General features: G+C 40.1%; 1 protein-coding gene, 1 long non-coding RNA gene and 1 other non-coding gene across 5 annotated transcripts in view; 2 read left to right on the top strand and 1 right to left on the bottom strand.

Annotated features, from left to right (window-relative positions):
* CCDC148 (coiled-coil domain containing 148) overlaps positions 1 to 21,347 on the top strand; it is a 283,318-nt gene that overhangs the window by 248,361 nt on the left and 13,610 nt on the right. Inside the window, exons 15-16 of one of the 3 annotated variants that reach the window (XR_012000288.1) lie at positions 11,428 to 11,595; positions 18,027 to 18,111. Coding sequence is in view for 2 of the 3 variants with exons in the window: in XM_072751579.1 (XP_072607680.1) it covers positions 18,027 to 18,158 (132 nt within the window). In the remaining variant the exon portion in view is untranslated. Of the gene's footprint in view, positions 1 to 11,427; positions 11,596 to 18,026; positions 18,159 to 21,347 lie in introns of those variants that run through there. The other 2 variants (XM_072751567.1, XM_072751579.1) reach the window with 2 other exon arrangements.
* On the bottom strand, positions 2,713 to 17,057 carry LOC140598169 (uncharacterized). Its single transcript, XR_012000289.1, has 3 exons — positions 16,953 to 17,057; positions 14,556 to 14,634; positions 2,713 to 2,811 (listed from the first exon to the last, which is right to left on the bottom strand). It is a non-coding gene; the product is annotated as an uncharacterized lncRNA (long non-coding RNA).
* Positions 19,797 to 19,903, top strand: LOC112916587 (U6 spliceosomal RNA). The gene has a single exon (XR_003234324.1). It is a non-coding gene; the product is annotated as a U6 spliceosomal RNA (small nuclear RNA).

Here is a 21,347-nt window from a genome sequence, read left to right as displayed (position 1 = left end):
CCGGGCTTCCTCTTTGCTGCTTCTGTCTTACAAGGATTTTCCCTATTTTCTTGTGAGTTTAATAAAACATTTGAAAGTGTCCTTTAGCGATCTATGCAGATCTAGGTGTTTTGGGGTGGCAGAGGGTTTTCTTACACCTACTTCTCCATCCTGTTGGAAATATAAATCTGACATTTTTTTCCCTGTCTCATTAATGTCAACCTTCTATGTCATTAGGTTTCAGAAGTTCTCCCATATATGGAATATAGCTGGATTTGGCTTTACTTCTCAGTCTCATGGACCCTGATTATCACCAAGGAGTTCATTCATACTTCCTGTGAGCACTGTTACGTTTATTTCCATCACCTTATGTTTATTCCCACTTTCCCATGCTATTTCTATTCTTTCTCTTTCTTCTCCTTTTTTCCTTCTACTACTGTAATCAAATCTTCCTTTATTTCCCCCCTCTAATTATTTGAAAATTCAACATTCAATCTCAACTCTTTTGATAAAGCCCTCATGTTTTAATACTCGCAAGTAACTTAGGGGACCCTAACACTATTCCAAAGATCTTTCTTCTCCTCCCTGGTGATGGGAGCATTGAGGACCTTCAATTGGTCACATTTCAGTTTTCCATTTAACGTTACCTAGCCCTGTTTTTTAATTCCCTATATTGATTTCTCAGTGTTTTCCAGCCTCTTTGCTCACCATTGCTCCTTGTATCCTACACATTCTTCTGAGTTCATTTTTTCCCCGGAACTACATCCTTTAATTAGTTCTTTCAGCAAGAATCTAAGTGTAGGATTTTTATTTTGTTCTTGTGCTTGAAAGATGTTCTACCTGAGTATAAAACTCAGGGTTAAAAAATCTTTCCTCAAGACTCGGAAGATATTATCTTTCAGATAAAGAATCTTCTAGAATTTATGGCTGCTATTGAGATATGTGCTATTAATCTAATTATTTATAGGGAATCCCGCTCTTTTTTTTTTTTTTTTGCTTGCTTTTGATATTTTCTTAGTTTTCTTAGTTTCACTAAAAAATGTCTTCATGTGATTTACCTTTACTTACACTGCACTTCTTGAATATTCATATCTTTCACCAATTCTGGAAATTTCTGTCATTACATTTTAAAATATTGCCTACTTATTGTTCTCTCTACCTTCTCCTACGACAACCTTCTGTTAGAAATATGTTGGTTCTTTTCATTTTATTCTCTATATTTCTTACTCTTGCTTTTATATTTTCCATCTTTTTTTCTTTCTGTGCTATATTTTCAGATTTTTTTTCAGTTGTTTTACACTTATTCTTTCTTCACCTGTGCTTAATCTGCTGTTTAATTCATTCATTGAGTTTTCTTTATAAGTTTTTTCACTTTTGTAATTTTAAAATCTTGAAAGTTTTTGGAATCTGGAATTTCATTTGGAAATAAAATTTGCTCTTTGATTTGGTGTAGTGGTTAAGACCCTGTACTCTAGAATATAGACTGAAAATTTGTGCCTATCCATCCCCCCACCCCCTCACCCCCCACAAAGTCATGTGTTAAAATCCAAACCCACAGTGTTGATATTAGGAGAAGGGGCTTCTGGGAGGTGATGATGTCATGCTGCATTTTCTATAAAATGGAAAAGTACTAATACCTCATAATACAATAATAATAATGTTGTGAGGATTAAATGAGTTAATATTTGCAAAACATTTAGAAAAGGGCCTAGCAAAGGACCAGTACTGTACTATTATTATTAGCAGCAGCATCAACATTATTCAAAGCAGCCTTGTCTTTTTCCATTTCTCATTCCTGTGTTTTAATTACTTCTGTGATAGCTTTAATAATGTTAAAGATCTTTTCTTTGGTGGTTACTTTTTTTTAAAGATTTTATTTATTTATTCATGAGAGACACACAGAGAGAGGGAGAGACACAGGCAGAGGGAGAAGTAGGCTCCCTGCGGGGAGCCCAATGTGGGACTCGACCCCAGGACCCCAGGATCATGACCTGAGCCAAAGGCAGACGCTCAACCACTGAGCCCCCCCAGGTGCCCCTGGTTGTTACTTTCTAAATTCCATTCTAGTAACTCACATTATTGGGTCTAATCCTCCTGTATCTTGTGTCCACTGCCTATACCTCACACAAAAATTGTTACTTGCTATTCTATGACTTTTTATCATGGGCTCATCTTCAGTAAGTCTTGTCATTTTGTGAGGATCCCTTGCCACCTAGGTGTGTCTGTGTTCTCCTGTGTGGGTTTTGCATTTATTTATGCAAGGAGTGCCAGGGCATCAATTTCCTAACCGAATTTTCTGTTTATATTTTTAAGTGAGGCTTCCTGGAATATGATATAAATTTAAGCTCCAAGTCTGAATAAGGATCAAGCATGGAATTTGGATTACTTGGGGAAATATGTGTTTTTTGGATCTGAGGGCCTTAGATTTTGGGGATCTTAGTTCCAACACCTTGCCTCACCCAAAATGAGGCTTATGCCTACATGAACTTTAAATCCTAGCCTCCAGATATACAGGTATCCACTCAGGTCACCACTCTGACTTTAAATTTTCTTTTTTAAGCATATTTTAATTCTCTTCTAAAACTATTTCATACAGCTTTTGTAGCTGTTTCCAGCACCTTGGGGATATGTTAGCTCTCCATCTTGCAGAACCCTAATAGACCTCTTCCTTCTCATAACATTATTTCACAACTGCTTTCCTTCCTTGCTAGTCTCCCTTCCCTCTCAACATTTCTTTTCATTTTTTTCTTATCAGCTACACTTCACATCATGTTCTTTCCTTCTTTGGTAGCATATTTCAATCCTACAGAGTCCCGTATGTGCTATGTCAACCTGCAAAGATAAATAGCCTTATTAATTGGTCTTCTACTGTCACTGAGACACCAAAGCATTTATGCCAAGGGCAATGCATATTGGGTTGATGCAGGAAAATTTCACTTTAAAATCAGACGTTGATCCTGTAGAAATATTCCCGGATGTCACTCCTATTCTCTCTAGTGAGTATTTTAGATTTAATCATTCTTTCTGATAGCTATTGATGTGTTCATCATATTTTCTCACTGCATTTGTGACTATGATGAACTGTGCTTTGAAAAATAACCTTGGTTGGCTACACTATCTTGAGGAAGAGTACTCAGACTGGCTAATGCAAAGATTCAGACCTCCTTGGCAGATCTATTTCTACATTGAGGACAAGAATGTTAGGCCAATCTCTCTTATGGTAGCCAATACTATACCCAACTCGTTTTGCTCTGATTCCTAACTCCCCATGCAAACTTCTTAGAGAACATGACTTCTCCTATAGAACAGAGGTCCGTGTAGAAAGGCCAACCTGCGGGCATGATCCTATCAGATCAGAGTGTGAACTTTCTCTCTAAAAATTAGTGAAGTGGAATTTGGCATCATAGAAACACAAAATAGACCTTTGCTTTTTTTTTTTTTTTAGACCTTTGCTCTTAAAAAAATTGTAGTAAAATATACATGTCATAACATTTGACACTGTAACCTTTTTTCGAGTATCCAATTCAGTGGCGTTATGTACATTCACATTTCTGTGTAACCATCACCACCATCCATCTCCAGAACCTTCTCATCATCCCGAACTGAAACTGTACCCATTAAACAATAACTCCCTTGTCTTCTTTCCATCAGCCCCTGGTAACCACTATTCTACTTTCTTTCTCTATATATTTGACTACTCTAGGTATCTCAAATAAGAAGAATCATGCAATATTTGCCTTTTTGTGTCTGGCATACTCCACCTAGCATAATGTTTTCAAGGTTTTTATCCATGTTGTACAATGTGTCAGAATTTCATTGAGTCCTTACATTTTAACATTGAATTCATACATTTTTTTCTTTCTGGGAAAGCTAATTTTTTATTAGTCACAAAGCCAGAAAGTGTTTTATCTGCACAAATACTGAGACCATGGCCGACATCTCTTCCTTTAGATGCCATTCTCTTCCATAGCTGCTGCTCCTGTCTCTGTTATGCTTGAACTTTCCTTTGCCTTTTAGCAAAAGAAAGACTTTGGAAACACATCATCTTCACATGAAAAGGGAATTTTTATTCTGAAATATGTAAGCTGCTTAACTTATTAGGTGAAAATGTGAAGGCACTGACCTTCACAAGTAGGGGAGCTGACTAGTCTAACAAGAAAATGATGTCTTTGGCAGCTTCAACTTGTCTCTAATCCATCTCTGCCCTCCCCGCAACCTTGATATTCTGGAAGGTAGCGGTCAAGTCTTGGTCATTCGCACCCAGATGCAGTTTCTTGCTACGGGCACTTATCTCTACCTTCCTCCCCCTCCTCCCACTTACCTCCAACAGACTCCTCATCAGTCCTACTCTATGCCTCTCAGCCACCTCCCTTTGCCTAGGCTCAAGGCCTGATCTCCTTAACCTGACTTGTAGGGTCCCACATAATAGAACCCCAAGTTACCTTTTCAGCCAAATAGGATATGACTAGAATAGCCATGTCCTATTATTTTCTTTCTGTCTTATTTCATGGTTTTATTTTTGATGAAAATACCCTCCCCAAAGTCTCTTTCAAATTGTGGTTCTTAAATAAAGCTTGTCTCAAATATCCACCTTGTCCAAGAACCCCTTTCAAATCCTTTCCACTCCATATGATCATTGCCTCTGTTGACTCCTCAAACACTTTTATTTCTATGTCTCTTTTGGAGTCTATCAGATTATCTTTTGAATTATAACTATGCACCCATTTGTCTTAGTGCCTCAAACCTAGTAGGTTACACGTCATTTAAGGAAATTACTGTGTTTTGCTCTCCTACAATACCTATCACTGTGACTTGCACAAAATAAGTTCTTTATAATACATTTTTTTCTATCATTTGCTTGTTGACTTAGAGCAGATCCATGGTGTTGCAACCTTAAATCAATCATGGAACCAGCTCTCTAAGAGGTGACTTCTCCGGAGGCCCAGTGGAAGAAAGAGGAAGGCAGGACAGTGAAGTGTAGGAAATATATCTAAGTAGTGGACTAGTTTCCACTGCTGATTATTTACCCAGAGTAAGTAAAACATAACTAACATTTTGTTTGCCTCTTCATTAGTTTTTGTTATTTGCCATGTTGGGAAGACATGTAAATGCAAAGGATCTTAAACTCAGATGAAAAATAAAGTGATATAAAAAAGAAGAACCTAAATCTTTTTTTCTTAAAGATTTTATTTATTTATTCGTGAGAGACAGAGAGGCAGAGACAGGGAGAGGGAGAAGCAGGTTCCCTGCAGGGAGCCCGATGTGGGACTCAATCCTGGGACCCCAGGATCACACCCTGAGCCCAAGGCAGACTGTCAACCACTGAGCCACTCAGGTGTCCCAGAAAAACCTAAATCTTAAATAATTCATTCATCTTATTCTGATAGGGCATGGAGAAAAAATCACATTACTCAGATGGTTTCTCTAACTCTGGAATGTCTACAGTGTTTCATGATGGTAATGATTATAAGCTACTGTAGAGTAACAGCTTTTCTAAGAAACTTCAGAAATTTAGAAAAAATAGGCACAATCCTAAATTACTGCCTTTTGCGGCTAATTCTTTACTAATCCTCTACAAAATATGTAATATGGGTTTCTAGGTTCTTTGATTTTTATACTTATAAAAAATAATATTTAAATCAAGTTTAAAGTTTTGGGGGAAAAAGTGGTTTAAAGGTGGGCTTTTGTTTGCTAGTGAAAACTGTCATGCTCAGTGCTTAGAAAAACAAATTATAAATTGATTCTGGATTGAGCAATACCTATTTGGGGGGAATAAAAAAGCAAACCAGAAATAGAAGAGAAATAGGAGTTAATAATTAAGCAGGTTGCAAATTACAAGTATTTCAGTTATTCATCTTAGGAGGCACTGAATATTATTTTTGGATTCTCTGAAGATAGAAAAAGTCCTGAAGGACTGAGGAAAGAAACATTTATATAGTTCTTTTATTTTTTAAAAGGGACAAAGAGAGACCCTGATAACTAAATATGAATTTACTTAGCTCTAATTCCCAAATGAAGATTGTAGATCAAATCCTCAAAAAACCTACTTGTGGTACTGACTTCTACAGGCACACAGGATTCTGTAGAGGAACAGTGTGGCTTTATGAAACTCAATATGTGTCAGACAATTTTAATTTCCTTCCATGACAGGATGACCAGACAGTAGCTTAGAGGCAAGCAACAGAGGTCATTTATCTGTCTTTTACTCAAGCTTTCAATTCTTTCATACATGTGATGCCCAGCAGCCAGTCAAGAAAATAAGTCAAGCACCATGTTTCTCAAGCTAAGCCCTGGTAATTCCATGAGAATTTTTACATGTAAGAGTAAATATCCTTGTATAGAAGATTATCTTTTTAAAAGTGTTCCACCAGTTAAGAAAAAAACTAACTTCTGTTTTGCAGTAAAAAAAAAAAAAAAAGTAACTGAAAGATCTTCATGTGGAATGGAGTTGTAAGTCCATGTTTTTCAAAATGGTTTGGGGTCCCCAGATATATTTTGGAGGCTGTATTCCAGGAATCAGGTGGCACAATGGAACCGAGGTACTGGGAGAATTACTATTTACAAAGGGGGTGGTCAGGATGTAGGAACAAGAAAGGATAGTGAGCTGGGAACAGCTGGGTAGGGGGGAGCAATTGCCAGAACCTGGAGAGGACAGAAATATGGCAAGGGCCACCGACAGGAAGTCTGGAATGGGGGACACGAGGTATCCTGCCATGAACAGCCAGAGGCAAGTGTCTGGATCCATGAAGTTTAATACAAATTTGGGAATATATGTGTGATGTGCCTTCTCCTGCAGAATGGGCCCATAGATTTTATCAACAATCTCCAAAATGAGTCCCAAATGTTAAGAGCTATATTTTTAAGAGATGGAAATAAAATCAAGCTGACTTTGTTATAATCCCTGAGCTTGATGGTTTATAGCCCTTGTTAAGGATCTACAGGGTACAAAGCACTAAGTAACATTCTATACAAATAAGCCAGGAGGTTATTTGGTGTATTTTGGACCAAAGATTCAGTTTTACTAAGCATTTGTTAAGTGTGTCAATTACTGAGTTTGTTATTGCTTAGAAGTGAAACATGGAACTAACGAGCTGCTCATGATTGTTAATGAATTCACATAGCACATTACATTGAATAATATACACATATTACTCTGAAAGGTTGGTTAAGAACAACATTTGGGTGGTTCAGTGGTTTAGCGCCTGCCTTTGGCCCAGGGTGTGATCCTGGAGTCCCGGGATCGAGTCCCACGTCGGGCTCCCGGCATGGAGCCTGCTTCTCTCTCTCTCTCTCTATGTCTATCATGAATAAATAAATAAATCTTAAAAAAAAAAAAAAAAGGAACAACATTTGGGCAAGATTAAGTTGACAGGCAGTTAGCTATACATTAGCTTTTATCTATCCATCTATCATCTATCTATGATGGTTTTGTTTGGTGTTTATTTTTGTATATATACCATTATATACTACATACACACACACACACACACACACACAGTTGCACTGTGCCTGGTATATTCTAAGAGTGAATGAGTTATACACATAAATTACATATATACACACACATATATAATTCATATATGTACAATTATATACATATAAATCATGTCTTAATCAGCTCAAGCTGACAAAATATTAGGTTGCTTAAGCAACAGAAATCTATTTTCTCACAATTATGGAGTGAGCTCCCTAGAATCCCTTCTTATAAGTAACACTACTGCTAGCCAAACAAGGCCCCACCCTATGATCTCCTTTACCTTCATAATTTCTTACAGGCCCCATCTCCAAATACAGCCACACTGAGGATCAGAAATTCAACACATACATTTCAGAAGGGATAAAAAAATTTCTCTTAAAAAATTTTATTCCGTGGTAAGGGTACTTAAGGTTTACTCTTAGAGCAAATTTCAAGTATGTAATATAGCATTATTGAATATAATCACCATGCTGTGATTCCCAGAGTGTATTCATCTTGTAACTAAAATTTGTATCCTCAGATCAATTTAACCAACATATCTGTATTTCCCTCACCCCAGCCCCTGGTAGCCACCATTCTATTCTTTGTGTCTAGGAGCTTGACTTCTTTTTGTTTAACTATTCCACATATAAGTATTACTATGTAGTATTTGTCTTTCTTTGTCTGGTTTATTTTACCAAGCATAATGCCCTCCAGTTTCATCCCTGTTGTTAACAATGACAGGATTTCCTCCTTTTTATGGGTGAATAATAGTCTATTGTGTGCATATGCCACATTCTCTTTATTCATTCATTGATCAACACTTAGGATTTCTTTCCATATCTTGACTATTGTAAAAAAAAAAGGGGGGGGGGAACTATGTAAGGTAGTGGATGGTGTCAATTCACTTGATTGTGTTAATCATTTCACAATGTATATGTATATCAAATATCACACTGTACACTGTAAATATATAGTTTTATTTGTCAATTATACTTCAATTAAAATATGTGTGTCTGTGTGTGTGTGTGTGTATACACACTGTTCCTGACATTGAGGCATAAGACTCAAATGAAAGAGCTTGATCTTTATAGAACTATTCCAGCGGAGACACACCTAAAGACTTGTAGAAGTTCTCCGGGAGGAATGTCCTGTCATAATTCACAGACTATCCATCCTTCTAAATCATTGACCTTGGCAGCAAATCATCAGGGGAAATTTTTTAAATAGGGCTTCCCAGTCCCATTCCCAGAGATTCGTACTTAGTTGTCCTGAGGAAGGGCCCCAGATGATGTTTTTTAAAGGCTTCCCTGGTGATCCTAATGGGTACCACTGCTGACCACCACTCACCCCACCTCCCATGCCCAGGCCATCTGCTCCAGGGCCCATGTTCCTCACCATACCACACAGTGTGACCTCTTAGAATCGGGACTAGTTGTTCTTCTCCTAATTATTAGTTCACATTTTATCTTAGAGACACTAAACTTTTCTCATTAAGGAGCAGTGCTAGCTAGCCCAAAGCCAGTTTAGGGCCTGCCATCTTCCAGGCCCTATGCAGAATAGACTGTATGGGATGCATCATCTATGCATCTTGGGATCAGCTCCAGGCTCTGTGCCAGTGATGCCCCCTCCCTTCACACTTCCCTATTTTTCCCACTTATTTTAATCTATACTATTTTGATGTGCTTGTATTATCCTTATAACCTGTCTCTACTCTATTTTAGGGAAGAAGGAGGGATATGTATGTATAATGAATGAATGAACAAAGGAACAAACATATGAAAAGTTGTACACAAACAGCCATACTTAGGAATAACCGGGAGAGAGTTTTTTGAGCCTGATTCTTGCAGAGTGCTTAAGGAGGGCAAGATGAAATGAGTGGGAAAGGTGGAATTAGAAGTGAAGTGAAAGCCAATACCCCAACATAGGGCAGGCACGGGTGAGCAGATTACCTACAGAGGACTACTCCATGGCAGTCTGTGGGTAGATGGGAGACATGGTCTTTCAAATGAAGACAAGCTGGGAGGTCATAACCCAAGTTCATGAAAAATGATGAATGTTCTCAACATAATATAGGAATGAGAACAAATTGGTATCTTCCTAGTGTAACCCTAGTTCGAAGGGACCTGGAGAAATATTTAGGAAAATCAATTAATAGGATTTGGTGATTGACTGGAAGGAGACAGATCACCAAAGAGGGGTCCCTGCGTGGCTCAGTGGTTGAGAATCTGCCTTTGGCTCAGGTTGTGATCCCAGGGTCCTGGGATCGAGTCCCACATTGGGCTCCCCACAGGGAGTCTGCTTCTCCCTCTGCCTGTGTCTCTCCCTCTCTCTGTGTGTCTCTCATGAATAAATAAATAAAATATTTTTTTAAAAAATAGGTTTCTGGGTTGTTCGGCTGATACCATTTTCTGAGATGGGAAATAACTACTGGGGAAAATACACATTTACAAACTTAGGTGGGCAGGCACATACACACTCCTAGTCAGGAACTGAGAGGATGATTAACTGCAATTATTTCATTCTTCTCCCTCTTTCATAACCTCTTCTTCTCCCATAAAAAGGGAAAAAAAGGAGATTTTCCAGGAGCTGAGAGTCTTATGGAGAGCACTATGAAGTGTTCCACATGGTCTAAAAGGATATGAAACAAAGTGAAAACCTCACTAGTGACTGCAGTGTTATTCTACATTACTTTTAGCTCTGATCTGTGTATTTGATGGTCAGTTATAGGGGTACCTTAAAAATCATATTCCAAGCATATCTACTGTCAAAAGAAGTCCTCAAATGGATGCACCTCTCGGGGAGTTGTCTATTGTCACTGATTAAAAGATAAAATCCTTTTCTAAGCAGAAGCAGGCCCCTTCAGACTCAACCAGACTAGACCCTGTTGACCACCAACAGGGAACCCCACCCTGCGCCTCACTCATGTGGCAGTGGTTTCAGGATGCAAAGAACCTTTATTATGGTTGGACTTAAACTTTATTTGAGCCACAACCATATAAATATCTGTACACAACGTTACACACTACACAAGCATGTCAGCCATCCTCCACCCCCACCCACCCCTGCTTCCCAACTTCCAAGCCCACGGCTTTAGAAACCCCCCAGGAGGCAGTAACTCCACCAGAGCACAGTCACACAAAAGGATGATTTTTACATCTTGAACTCAAGTCTAAACTCACTTGCTAACAAAAAATAAAAATAAAAATAATAAAAAAAAATAAACTCACTTGCTACTAATTCCTCAGCCTATTGGGTGAATATTGAAATGAGATTTAAAAATATAGCCTCCTCAGAACATTTCCTCAAAAGACAAGAAAAATGCTAGAAGGCAATTTAGTCATTTGTGAGTTCTGAAAAAAATCAGGATCCTTTTTTGCATCTGAATATAAATGTGTGGTCTAGAATTGTTATGTTCCATGATAAAATCATGAACATAGACAGAAATAGGCCTCTAATCCTATTCTATGGTGCACTGAAATCATGCAGGGGGTAGAAAAGTATGGTCAAATTTCCTGGAGGGTGGCTTTCTCGTATACACCTACTTTACACTGACACTTTCTTTTCTGTAGATATTCTAAATGTGCATCATCAATTTCTGTCACTTGTCCAACACCTAGTAAGTGCCTGACAATGTTCCAACATTTCTGGATTGGTTCCAGAAACAGAGTGACTGGTAACTGTATCTACAAGTGGCTAATCTATTTTGATGTGAGCTTAATTAATGCTGCATATGAAACTCCAAATGTTACAATCCAGGAGTTCTAAAATTTTAATTATTAGACTAACTTAGCTAACTTATTCCAAGATGAAATTTTAATTTAATTTAATGTTAAGTATTAAATTCCTTTACAACAAATTCATTTTTCAAGAGAAAGGGGTTTTATAGAACCACTCTCTATTTACTCTTTTAGCACATGGATAAGAACTATATAAAAATGTCACAAATAATATATGATTTCAACATTACAACCTGAACTGCAAATTTTCAGGGAAGGATTGGGCTGCACAGTTCTGATATCTGGCCATGAAATCCAAGCTGCTGTTGGATGAAGTTGGAGATTAGAGGCTGAGGCCATTGCTGGCATTCCATCGGAATACATGGGGCAAGCTGATCTGGTCAAGATGTGTCACGTGGATCACAGGAGCTAGAAGAGCAGGTAATATCACTCCTGAATAAGTGGGTTTATCTTTTGTGTAGAAACCAGACAAGGGATCCCTGGGTGGCGCAGCGGTTTGGCGCCTGCCTTTGGCCCAGGGCGCGATCCTGGAGACCCGGGATCGAATCCCACATCGGGCTCCCGGTGCATGGAGCCTGCTTCTCCCTCTGCCTTTATCTCTGCCTTGTCTCTGCCTCTCTCTATATATATGACTATCATAAATAAATAATAATAAAAAAAAGAAACCAGACAAATATTCCAATCTCCGTAGCATATGTGCTTTGTGTTATTTTCCGTTACATAGATGCAAACTGCTGAACCCTCTAGCCTTCCATATAATTCATATTTCTGGAGACTCTAGCAAGCACTCTATCTAAATAAGTTAGCTGGGATCATTTTAAGCACTCTCCCTTCCCTTTTTTAAGGCTTGGGGAAGCTTAGTGTTCAGGACAAGAAAAGGAGAGATCTTTGCCATCCTAGACACACAAAGCTCCAGCTCTCTATCCTATTGCCAGTTCTTAGAGCAGGAGCTTCTTACTTGAGGGTATTACTGGAGAGCTAGCCATTACTCTTGAGATGACATTTTACTCTGTCATGCAATATTTGAGTTTGCTGCTGCAGCCCTTGCTGAAGAGTAAATAGAGAAGAGGTATGATTGCAGACATCAGGAAATACCCATAAGTGTGATCCCTGACCCTTATGAAATTTGATCAGGAAAATACGAAATGAAATGCATAAACCTAAGAACCAGCTCCGTGAAGGAGCAAATTTGTTAAAATTTAGTTTCTAAAGACTAGGAATAAAATTTTTAAGATAAATATGAAACCAGGGGAGAAGAACAAACATATTTTTCTAAGAAAGAAACTGTTTTGAAAAGTCACCCTGGGGAATCCCTGGGTGGCTCAGCGGTTTGGCGCCTGCCTTCAGCCCAGGGCGTGATCCTGGAGTCCCAGGATCGAGTCCCACGTCGGGCTCCCTGCATGGAGCCTGCTTCTCCCTCTGCCTGTGTCTCTGCCTCTCTCTCTCCTCTGTGTATTTCATGAATAAATAAATAAAATCTTTTAAAAAAGAAAAGAAAAGTGAAAAGTCATCATGAAGGTAGTGTCTTTGGGTTTTTTCCATCAAGAAAAACCAGAGAGAAAAATTGGGTTCTCTGCAAATTCTTTATTGTCAGTTTCACAAGAAATATTTGATTTCAGGGAACGTGGTTATACACACTGAAATCCGTGTTAACTGCCTTGAATAGATAGCAATGTGGTCATTTCTATCTTCATATGCATCATTTTATTTTTTGTAAGTAAGCTCTATGCCCACCTTGGGGCTTGAACTCATGACCTCAAGATCAAGAGTCACATGCTCACCAGCTAAGCCAGCCAGGTGCCCTTCATCTGCATCATTTTAGATCGTTATACATTTCAGTATACATGGGATTAGGTGTGCCTACCTTAACAAGCTTGGAAGACATGGAGATCAAGTTGGGTATGAGTGTAATGTTTGTTTGTTTTTTTTTTTTGACCTCCCCACTAATTCAGACTTCTTAATAAGATCTGGATTTGGGAAGGAGAAATGGACTGTAATGATAATAGATGCTATCTTTTTTGTTTGCTTCAGTTCGTGTTATATGCTGGGGATTTATGATATCATTTAGTCCTTACGGTTGAACTATGAGCTAGCTATTATTTTTATCCCCTTTGACAGATGATGAAATGAGGGCTTAAGGAGGTCAAACAACTGGCCCAGAATGACACAGTTAGTAAACAGGCAGTCAATTCCCAGGCTCCTAAAGTGCCAAGAAGAGTTCTCTGCCTTCCATCCACTGCTCCCCTGAGCAGGCACATGGTGAGCCATTACCTGGATCTGCCCTGACCTACTGGTCAGACCGACCCTCCTGTTCAGTGAAGTGAAAAGCAATGAAAATACTCAACTTGAGCTGAGAGCCAAATATTTTATCACCTAGGACTCTATTTATTTAAAACTCACTCGCTTGTAAAGCAACTTGGTTGAGTGGGTAAACAAGCAAAGAGAAGAGCCAGAAACTTCCTCAGCCCTTCGAGTTAATGATCAGCTGGTCTGTGAAGCCTGGCATGGGCTGGCAGTGAGTAGCAGGGAAAAGTTGAAAGTCCTCTAATCCTTCACTTGGCAAATGGATAAAAGGAAACTCGTGCTCTATACCTTTCACAGAGTGGGAACTGACTTTACTAAACGTCTTTTCTGGTGATTTCAAGGGGCAATGCCAAAGATGGAAGAGAACAGGTCATAGCAATCCCAGAGGTGTTTTCTTGACCCTGGAGGACCCATTAACAAGCAGCATATAATAATCTTGTCACCTAAAATTACTATTTCCATGAGCAATTAAAAGGGACTAATTACCCAAAACAATTTGTCAAAATTAAGGCTGACAGCTTTGCTACCATAATCCTCAGATTGGGCAGGGAGAGTGGCTTCTATATAGAGAGACTTGGTGACCTAGCTGTCACCAAGGAGGTTGTCAGCTAACTGACCTGAGGCTGCAGCATGATGGAACACACCAACATGAACATGGAGCTCGATATACCCTCTGCTGCACCAGGAATTTGCAGCGATTCTCCATTCTTTGGGATCCTCTCTAATCCCTTTGAGCATCTGATGAAAGTTGTAACTGGAAACTCTTTTCACAAAAATACACATATACACATACACACAAAATATTCATGTATGATTCATGCCCCTGGAATCCACCATGAATCCTTAGGAATCCGCAGACCCCAGTGGACCCCCACTTTAGCCCTACCTCTCTGATTCAGAATGGACTTCCCGGAAGGGTTTTGCATAAACCATAGACAGAGACAGCAAGGTGAGGCACAGATTGCCCTGTGCACTGCAGAAGCCAGGCACGACTGGGCCTTGGAAAATAGCAAAGCAGCAAAGATCAGCTTTGGAGTTTCCAGGCTGGCTCTTATGACTGCTCTTCTTTCACTTACCCTCAGCCTTTCTCATGGCCCCCTTCACTCCTCAAGCTTTGAGTCCATTAAGCAGACCCCATCTTTACTTCGTGTGTGCCTGGAATACAAAGCATAGGAGGCTCAACAACCCAGAGCCTATGCATTTCCTCTGTCTTCCCTGAAACATCAATTTCAGGCTATTGGCTGCTAATCAAAACCAAGTGGGGAAAATTTATATTCAAAGAGGCGGATCAAAGCTAAGGAACATAGGAATAATTTTCTTCTAGATTGGTATTTCTTCAAATGTGCCCCCCTGGCCACCTGGATCAGAACCAGAGCTTATTTTTTGTTTTTTTGTATTTTTAAAGATTTTATTAATTTACTTATTTTAGAGAGAGAGATTGAATGTGAGCAGGAGGAGGGGCAGAGGGAGAGGAAGAGGGATAGGCAGAGGCAGAAAATCTCAAGCAGACTCCATGCTGAGTGCAGAGCCCGACACAGGGGCCAATCTCATGACCCTGAGATCATGACCTGAGCTGAAACCAAGAGTAAGAGGTTTAACCAACTGAGCCACCCAGGTGCCCCCAGTACTTGTTAATAATACAGATTCTTAGGCCTAGACAATGAAGGATGAGGGTGAGAGAGGGCAGTGAGTCTACATTAGAAAAGAAAAAAAAAAGAAATAATACACACCAATCCTTCCAATGGTATCTGGTTACAATGAGAACAGATTCCCACCCAACCTACACAGATGATTTACAATTGCTATAAAAGAAAGAATACTCACTGAGAGTTTCTGGACTCTGGAGGGTTACAAGTAGGGAGAAAAGATAAATATTTTAATTTGTTTACAAAACAACATTTCATAAAAGTTCTGTAAGTTACAGATATCTCTAGAGACAAAGTTTCCTTCAATCTGGAGGAGCAAACATGAGGGGATCGGCAATGTTTTGAACAAGAATCATTAAAAAAACGGTCATCATTGTCCTTAAAAAATAAATAAAATATAGATTTATATCATTAAAAAAGAAAACCTTATCAGTAAATTATTTTCACATTGATATTTGAGCACATTTGCTTTTAAGACTTTAAACTTTATCCTGAATCAAATAAAGTTACAACAACATATCTGAACCCTAGTGCTTTAGGCTCCCAAAGAAATGCTGATTTTAGACAGAACCAAGACTTAGAATGAATTCCATCAAGAATTGCCCCATATCATTTATAAAAGTGTTTATTGAAGACACTATCTCTTATAATATAGCTGACAACTTCACTCAAGGTTAACGTTGGGATGAAGCTTTTATGATAAACCTTGGATATTTCTTTTATTAGATGATGAGTGCTAAATAACCCAGAGTCTTTCCATTTTCAACTTGGCCTCCAGGAAACTCAGATCTAAATCTAAGTATTTAGATTTAGTACTGTATTCCCTTGTGGCCTCTTTCATACTGAGAACTGCTCACCTACTTCCTTAAATATATGCCTCAATTCTCTTTACCTTTGCTTAAATTACATTAAACATTCATCCTTTATTGAAAGCTGCTGCTGGGACACCTGGGTGGCTCAGGGGTTGAGCATCTACCTGCCTTCGGCTCAGGCTGTGATCCCGGGATCCGGGATCCAGTCCCACATCAGGGAACCTGAGTCCCACAAGGAGCCTGCCTCTCCCCCTGCCTGTGTCTCTGCCTCTCTCTCTGTGTGTCTCTCATGAATAAATAAATAAAATATTTTTTTAAAAGAAGGCTGCCGCTAATACCTATTCAAAAAAAAAAAGAATATAAGCAACCTGTTAATAGATAAATGTTATTCTTTTACACCTTATGGAATAGTGGAGAGAGTGAAGATCAGGAGACAGGAAATCTTGGTTCTTGTCCATATGTCTTTCTCTGTCTAGCAGTTTCCTTAGGCAGGTTGCCTCATTTCACCCTCTGAGAAGGGAGCAAGTTGGATCTCAGAGGCGTGTCCCAAGTCTACACCCTCAGCTTATGTGCTTCCCATCATTTTGTCAGTGTGAGGACCATGCTGTCATCTCCAAGAGGTCCACCTGCAGCCTTGAGTATTTGAGTGTCTGCTGGATGCTGGACCCCCAACTACAGAGGCATCAGGATGGGTAGAGGATGGTACCTGATGTGCTGCAGGTGGGAGACTCCAGGAGGGACACCCAGGAATACTCACTGGGGTCACAGTGAGGGCAAAACAGTTCACAAGCAATACCAACCAGGCAAATGGTTGAGTCATTGACCCTAAATGATCCCCTTATACGCGAATGTATTGGTATGGTGGGAGGGGGGGAGTTTGGATAGAGGGTAGGAGAGGAGAACTAGAATAAATTAAATAAAACTATAGAGGCTCACATTGATTAAAAGTATGTAAAAACCAACACAGAAGCAATTTTTAAAAATCTAGTTTTTGTAAAAGTAATAAATGATTTACCTGCCATTGATGCCTAATTTCCTGGATACACTGATTTTCTTGGCAAAGTAGAACAGCTATCTGCTCACAGCCTTTAAAATAGGGAAATTTGCATTTTTGTTGTCGTTGCTGTTCTGAACAGACTATGAACCTTGCGTATCCATGGGGAGCTGCTGGGATGACGTAGCAGAGTGTGGAGCAAAAGGGTCTCGAATCAGAGCTGGGTTCCAAACCCAGCTCAGCTGCTTGTTAACTGGGAGAATTGGGAAAGTTATTGAACCTCTCTGAGCCACAGTTTGTCTCTTGGGAGGATGAAGAGAATTGCAATTGGTTGCCTCATACTTTGTGTAATAATATTTTAAAACCCTGTTTTTCTCCATTTTGCAGTTAAGAAATGCTCCAGCTCTAGACCAGATGTAATCTTTAATCGCTGTAATATCTACTTTATCAGTGATCTCTGTGCAGTTCCCAGAGCCCACTATCCTTCATGGCTGGGACCAGCAGAATATAAAACTGAGTTAAAATCAAGATTCTGCTCCTTTTCATTGAATTGTAATAAAATAATATTATGAAGATCGACTATATCCCCAAAGTTACCAGCATCTATCAAAAGAAATAACACTGGTTTCTTCCTTTACCCCCCCCCAAAAAAAGCGCAAAAAACAAAAAAAAAAACCCCACACTGTGAGTGCTGCAAACAGCTAAAGACAGAGAAGAGGATTTAAGCAGAACTTAATCTTAGATAAATATTAGTTTTCACAGACAGCCATGCAAGCAAGCGTGGGTCAAAAGGCAGCAACTGTCTTTTAAATGGATACAAATTGAACATACTTATCACAAGTTCACAGTGCAAAAGGATTATCATCTTTAATCAGAGTGTTAGGGCTTTAATTAAAGTAATTCTGCTTTAAGGGAGGGACAGATGTATGCAGATTACAGAACCATAGAAGAATTCATTCATGCTGCATTGTACAGTGGATTTACATTATTCTGAAGGTTTAGCCTTCCAGTGGAGAATAATTCTGTGAATGCCACTATTTCCCTTTGCTGTAATCTTTGTTAAAGCAACATTGGATTTCCGCTGTTCTTTTTCAGGATAACGAGATCAGCATAACAACAGCGACGTCCGGGTGTCCGTGGCCACACTCCGAGCAGCTTGCACACCTATTGTACACCTATTGCACAGAAGGGTCCAGGGGCTGGAGATCCAGCAGAGGTAGGGCATGAGCCTCACAGTGAAGGAAGGCCTGCCTCTAAGGCTTTACCTTTTCCCATTTGGACAGTTCAAGATGCTCTAAGGGCCTTTAGGAATTCCAAGCCATTAGTGGGGCCGGGGAATGAGAGAACCAGAGGAATTTGCTGTAGCCATTTTTCATGGTAAATGAGAGTTAATGGCCATTGCTTTCATTCATTCGTTTATTGATGTGGCAAATACGTCTGGACCGCCCCTATGGCAGGTCCTAGCCTCAGTGCTGGAGAAACAGCAAGAAAACCACAAACAAGGTCTCTGTTCTTACGGTGCTTACAGTACTAATGGAGAGAGATGCTCAGTATGTACCTCCACTCATTAATATCTGTAAAATAATACATATGTTAATACGTAAAGAAACCAGAAATCTAATTTATAGTGTGGTCAATGTGCTGCAGGGAAATGAAGTACAGTGGGTGAGTCGAGGTCATCATACAAGGAAGTCTTCCTGGTGAAGTGAGATTTGTGGCAAGAGCTGATGCTCATCACAGAGATAGGAAGCGGCCATCCACGTGGACACAAGGTTGTCCTCCTTGTCCCGGGGGGATGCAGGAAGATCGACTTTGCATCAGTCCAAATTCAGTGAGTCACTCCTTTGAGGTAGTACAATGGCTCCTAGAGACCCTTGTTTACATAAAAAGTCATGTATGGGCGGCGCCTGGGTGCCTCAGTGGTTGGGCGTCTGCCTTGGGCTCTGGCCGTGCTCCCCAGGTCCAGGGATCCAGTCCCGCGGGGGCCTGCTTCTCACTCTGCCTGTGTCTCTGCCTCTCTCTGTGCATCTTGGGGATGAATAAGTAAAATCTTTAAGAAAAAAAGTTATGTATAAGTGAAGCCGTTAACCATCATCACCTTCATGTGAAGCCAGAGTGGTTTCCTGGGCATCTGGCCCCTGCCTGTGGCTCTTACCCTCACTAGCTTGTGGAGACAAAAGAGCGTTACTGCTGACCTTCTAGAGAGGGTGCGGTGCTTTTGCACTCGTCCCCCACATACTGCGGGGATCTGCATGTGCTGTATTCTGAGAGATGGGAGTATTAGGCACAGTGGTTTTGCAATTAATCTCTTAGGAACTATAACTTCTTTCTAAAATGTCTTTTTAGAAATGTTACCCCATATATTTTGTTTGTGGTTTTATATATTGAAGCTGATTGACTATAAGGTCAAATATTGGAATTAAAATTCTACCTGTGTTTAAAAGTCACATTAACATGCTGTAATTATTGACTTCTTTGGAGGTTTCTGGGGACCAGGACACTAGACTCTCCAGGTGTACTGCCCATCCGACTGGCCCCTCCTCCTTGGTCCTGGCTGGATCTCCCTCACCTCCCCTAGCTTTCAGATCTAACCAAAGACTTTTTCTCATCTGCTTTTAGACTTATTTGCTTTGTTATCTCATCCACTGCATGCCTTTATTTTTTTTAAAGATTTTATTTATTTATTCATGAGAGACAGAGAGAGAGAGAGGCAGAGACACAGGCAGAAGGAGAAGCAGGCTCCATGCAGGAGCCAGATGTGGGACTCGATCCTGGACCCCAGGATCACACCCTGAGTCAAAGGCAGATGTTCAACTGCTGAGCCACCCAGGTGTCCCCACTGCATGGCTTTAAATGCCACATATAGTACTCTCTTCGGCAGCACGTGTACTAAAATTAGAACAATACAGAGGAGATTAGCATGGCCCCTGAGTAAGGATGACACGCAAATTCGTGAAACACTCCATATTTTTCATTAAGGAGGGTGTACGATGAGATGAGCACTGAGTGTTATGCTATATGTTGGCAAATTGAATTAAAATAAAATAAAATAAATGCTATTTATATGTTGTCAACTTACATTTTGCTTCTCCAGCCCAAACTTCTCATCTAAACTCTAGGTTCTTAAGTCCACCTGCTTACTTAGCCTCCGTTTGATGTCTACTAACCCTAATTTTCTCCAATCCAATTATGTTAACTTCATCCTTCTCGTTGTTCAGGACCAAACCCTAAGTTATTCTTAACTCTTGCCTTCTTTCAAAATCCACATCAAACTGTCAACAAATCTTGTTGGATATGCCTTCAAAATGTACCTTGCATCTGACTACTTCTTACTCCCTTCCCTACTATCACCCTGGTCCATCATCTCCCCCTGGACCACTGTTCTACCCTCCTACCCCTCTCCCTGCTTCTGCTTCAAACCACCCAGTAGGCTTTCCCCATGTCAGCAGTCCGTGTGCTCCTGTTAAAATGCAAGTCAGATCTGGTCACTTCTCTATTCACAGCCCTCCAATGGCTGCCCATGTCCCTCAGAGTGAAAGTCACAGTTCTCACAGTGACCACACAATCTGCACCCACTAGCTCCTCCCACTCTGCACTGCTCTCTCTCCTCCAGTCACACTGGCCTTGTTCCTATAACATAGCTTGTGTGCTCCTGCCTGGCAGCCTTTGATCTGCATGTCCCAGGCTCTTCCCCAGATCCATGTGCCATTGTCCTGAATAGTACCTTCTCCATGCACCCTTCCCTGACCATGCAATTTAAAATTATGGTTTTCCTTCCCAACTTGTTTGTCCATGTTCCCTCTCCCTGCTGCAATTTTTGCCATAGCACTCTTCAGCATCCAATATATTACTGTCACTACACATTACTCTTTGCTGTTGTTTGTCTCCCTCATTAGACACCACAGAGGCAGAGACTGTCTGTGTTGTCCTCTACTAAATCCTGGGCACTCAGGCCACTATTTGGTGCACAGAAGAAAGTCCTTCTTGGGGCCTGGGTGTCTCAGCTGGTTGAGTGTCTGACTCTTGACTTTGGCTCAGATCATGATCTTAGGGTTCTAGGATCAAGCCCAGCATTGGGTTCTGTACTCGATGGGGAGTCTGCTTGAGATTCTCTCTCTCCCTCTTCCCCAACCCCTCCCTCATGGGTGTGTCTTCTCTCTCTCTCTCTCTCTCTCTCTAAAATGAATAAATTAATTTAAAAAGAAATTCCTTTATTTAAGAAGATAATAATTGAGATAAATCTATTGGAATAATTTCACCAAAAATTAAAATGCATGGCACACCCATATTTGATTTCTTGTTACCATTCTCTACCAAAAGGAACTAGAGCTTCTTGGAGAAATGGCTCATTCCAGACCCAAGGCAAGGAAAGTGCAAGCTGTGCCTGAGAATCCTGTTGTGTTTGAAAGCAAGAAA

This window comes from Vulpes vulpes, chromosome 3 (genome assembly GCF_048418805.1).
Source record: "Vulpes vulpes isolate BD-2025 chromosome 3, VulVul3, whole genome shotgun sequence".
Taxonomy (NCBI): domain Eukaryota; kingdom Metazoa; phylum Chordata; class Mammalia; order Carnivora; family Canidae; genus Vulpes; species Vulpes vulpes.
The sequence above is the reverse complement of the archived record's forward strand: the minus strand, read 5'-3'. Positions and strand labels throughout refer to the sequence as shown.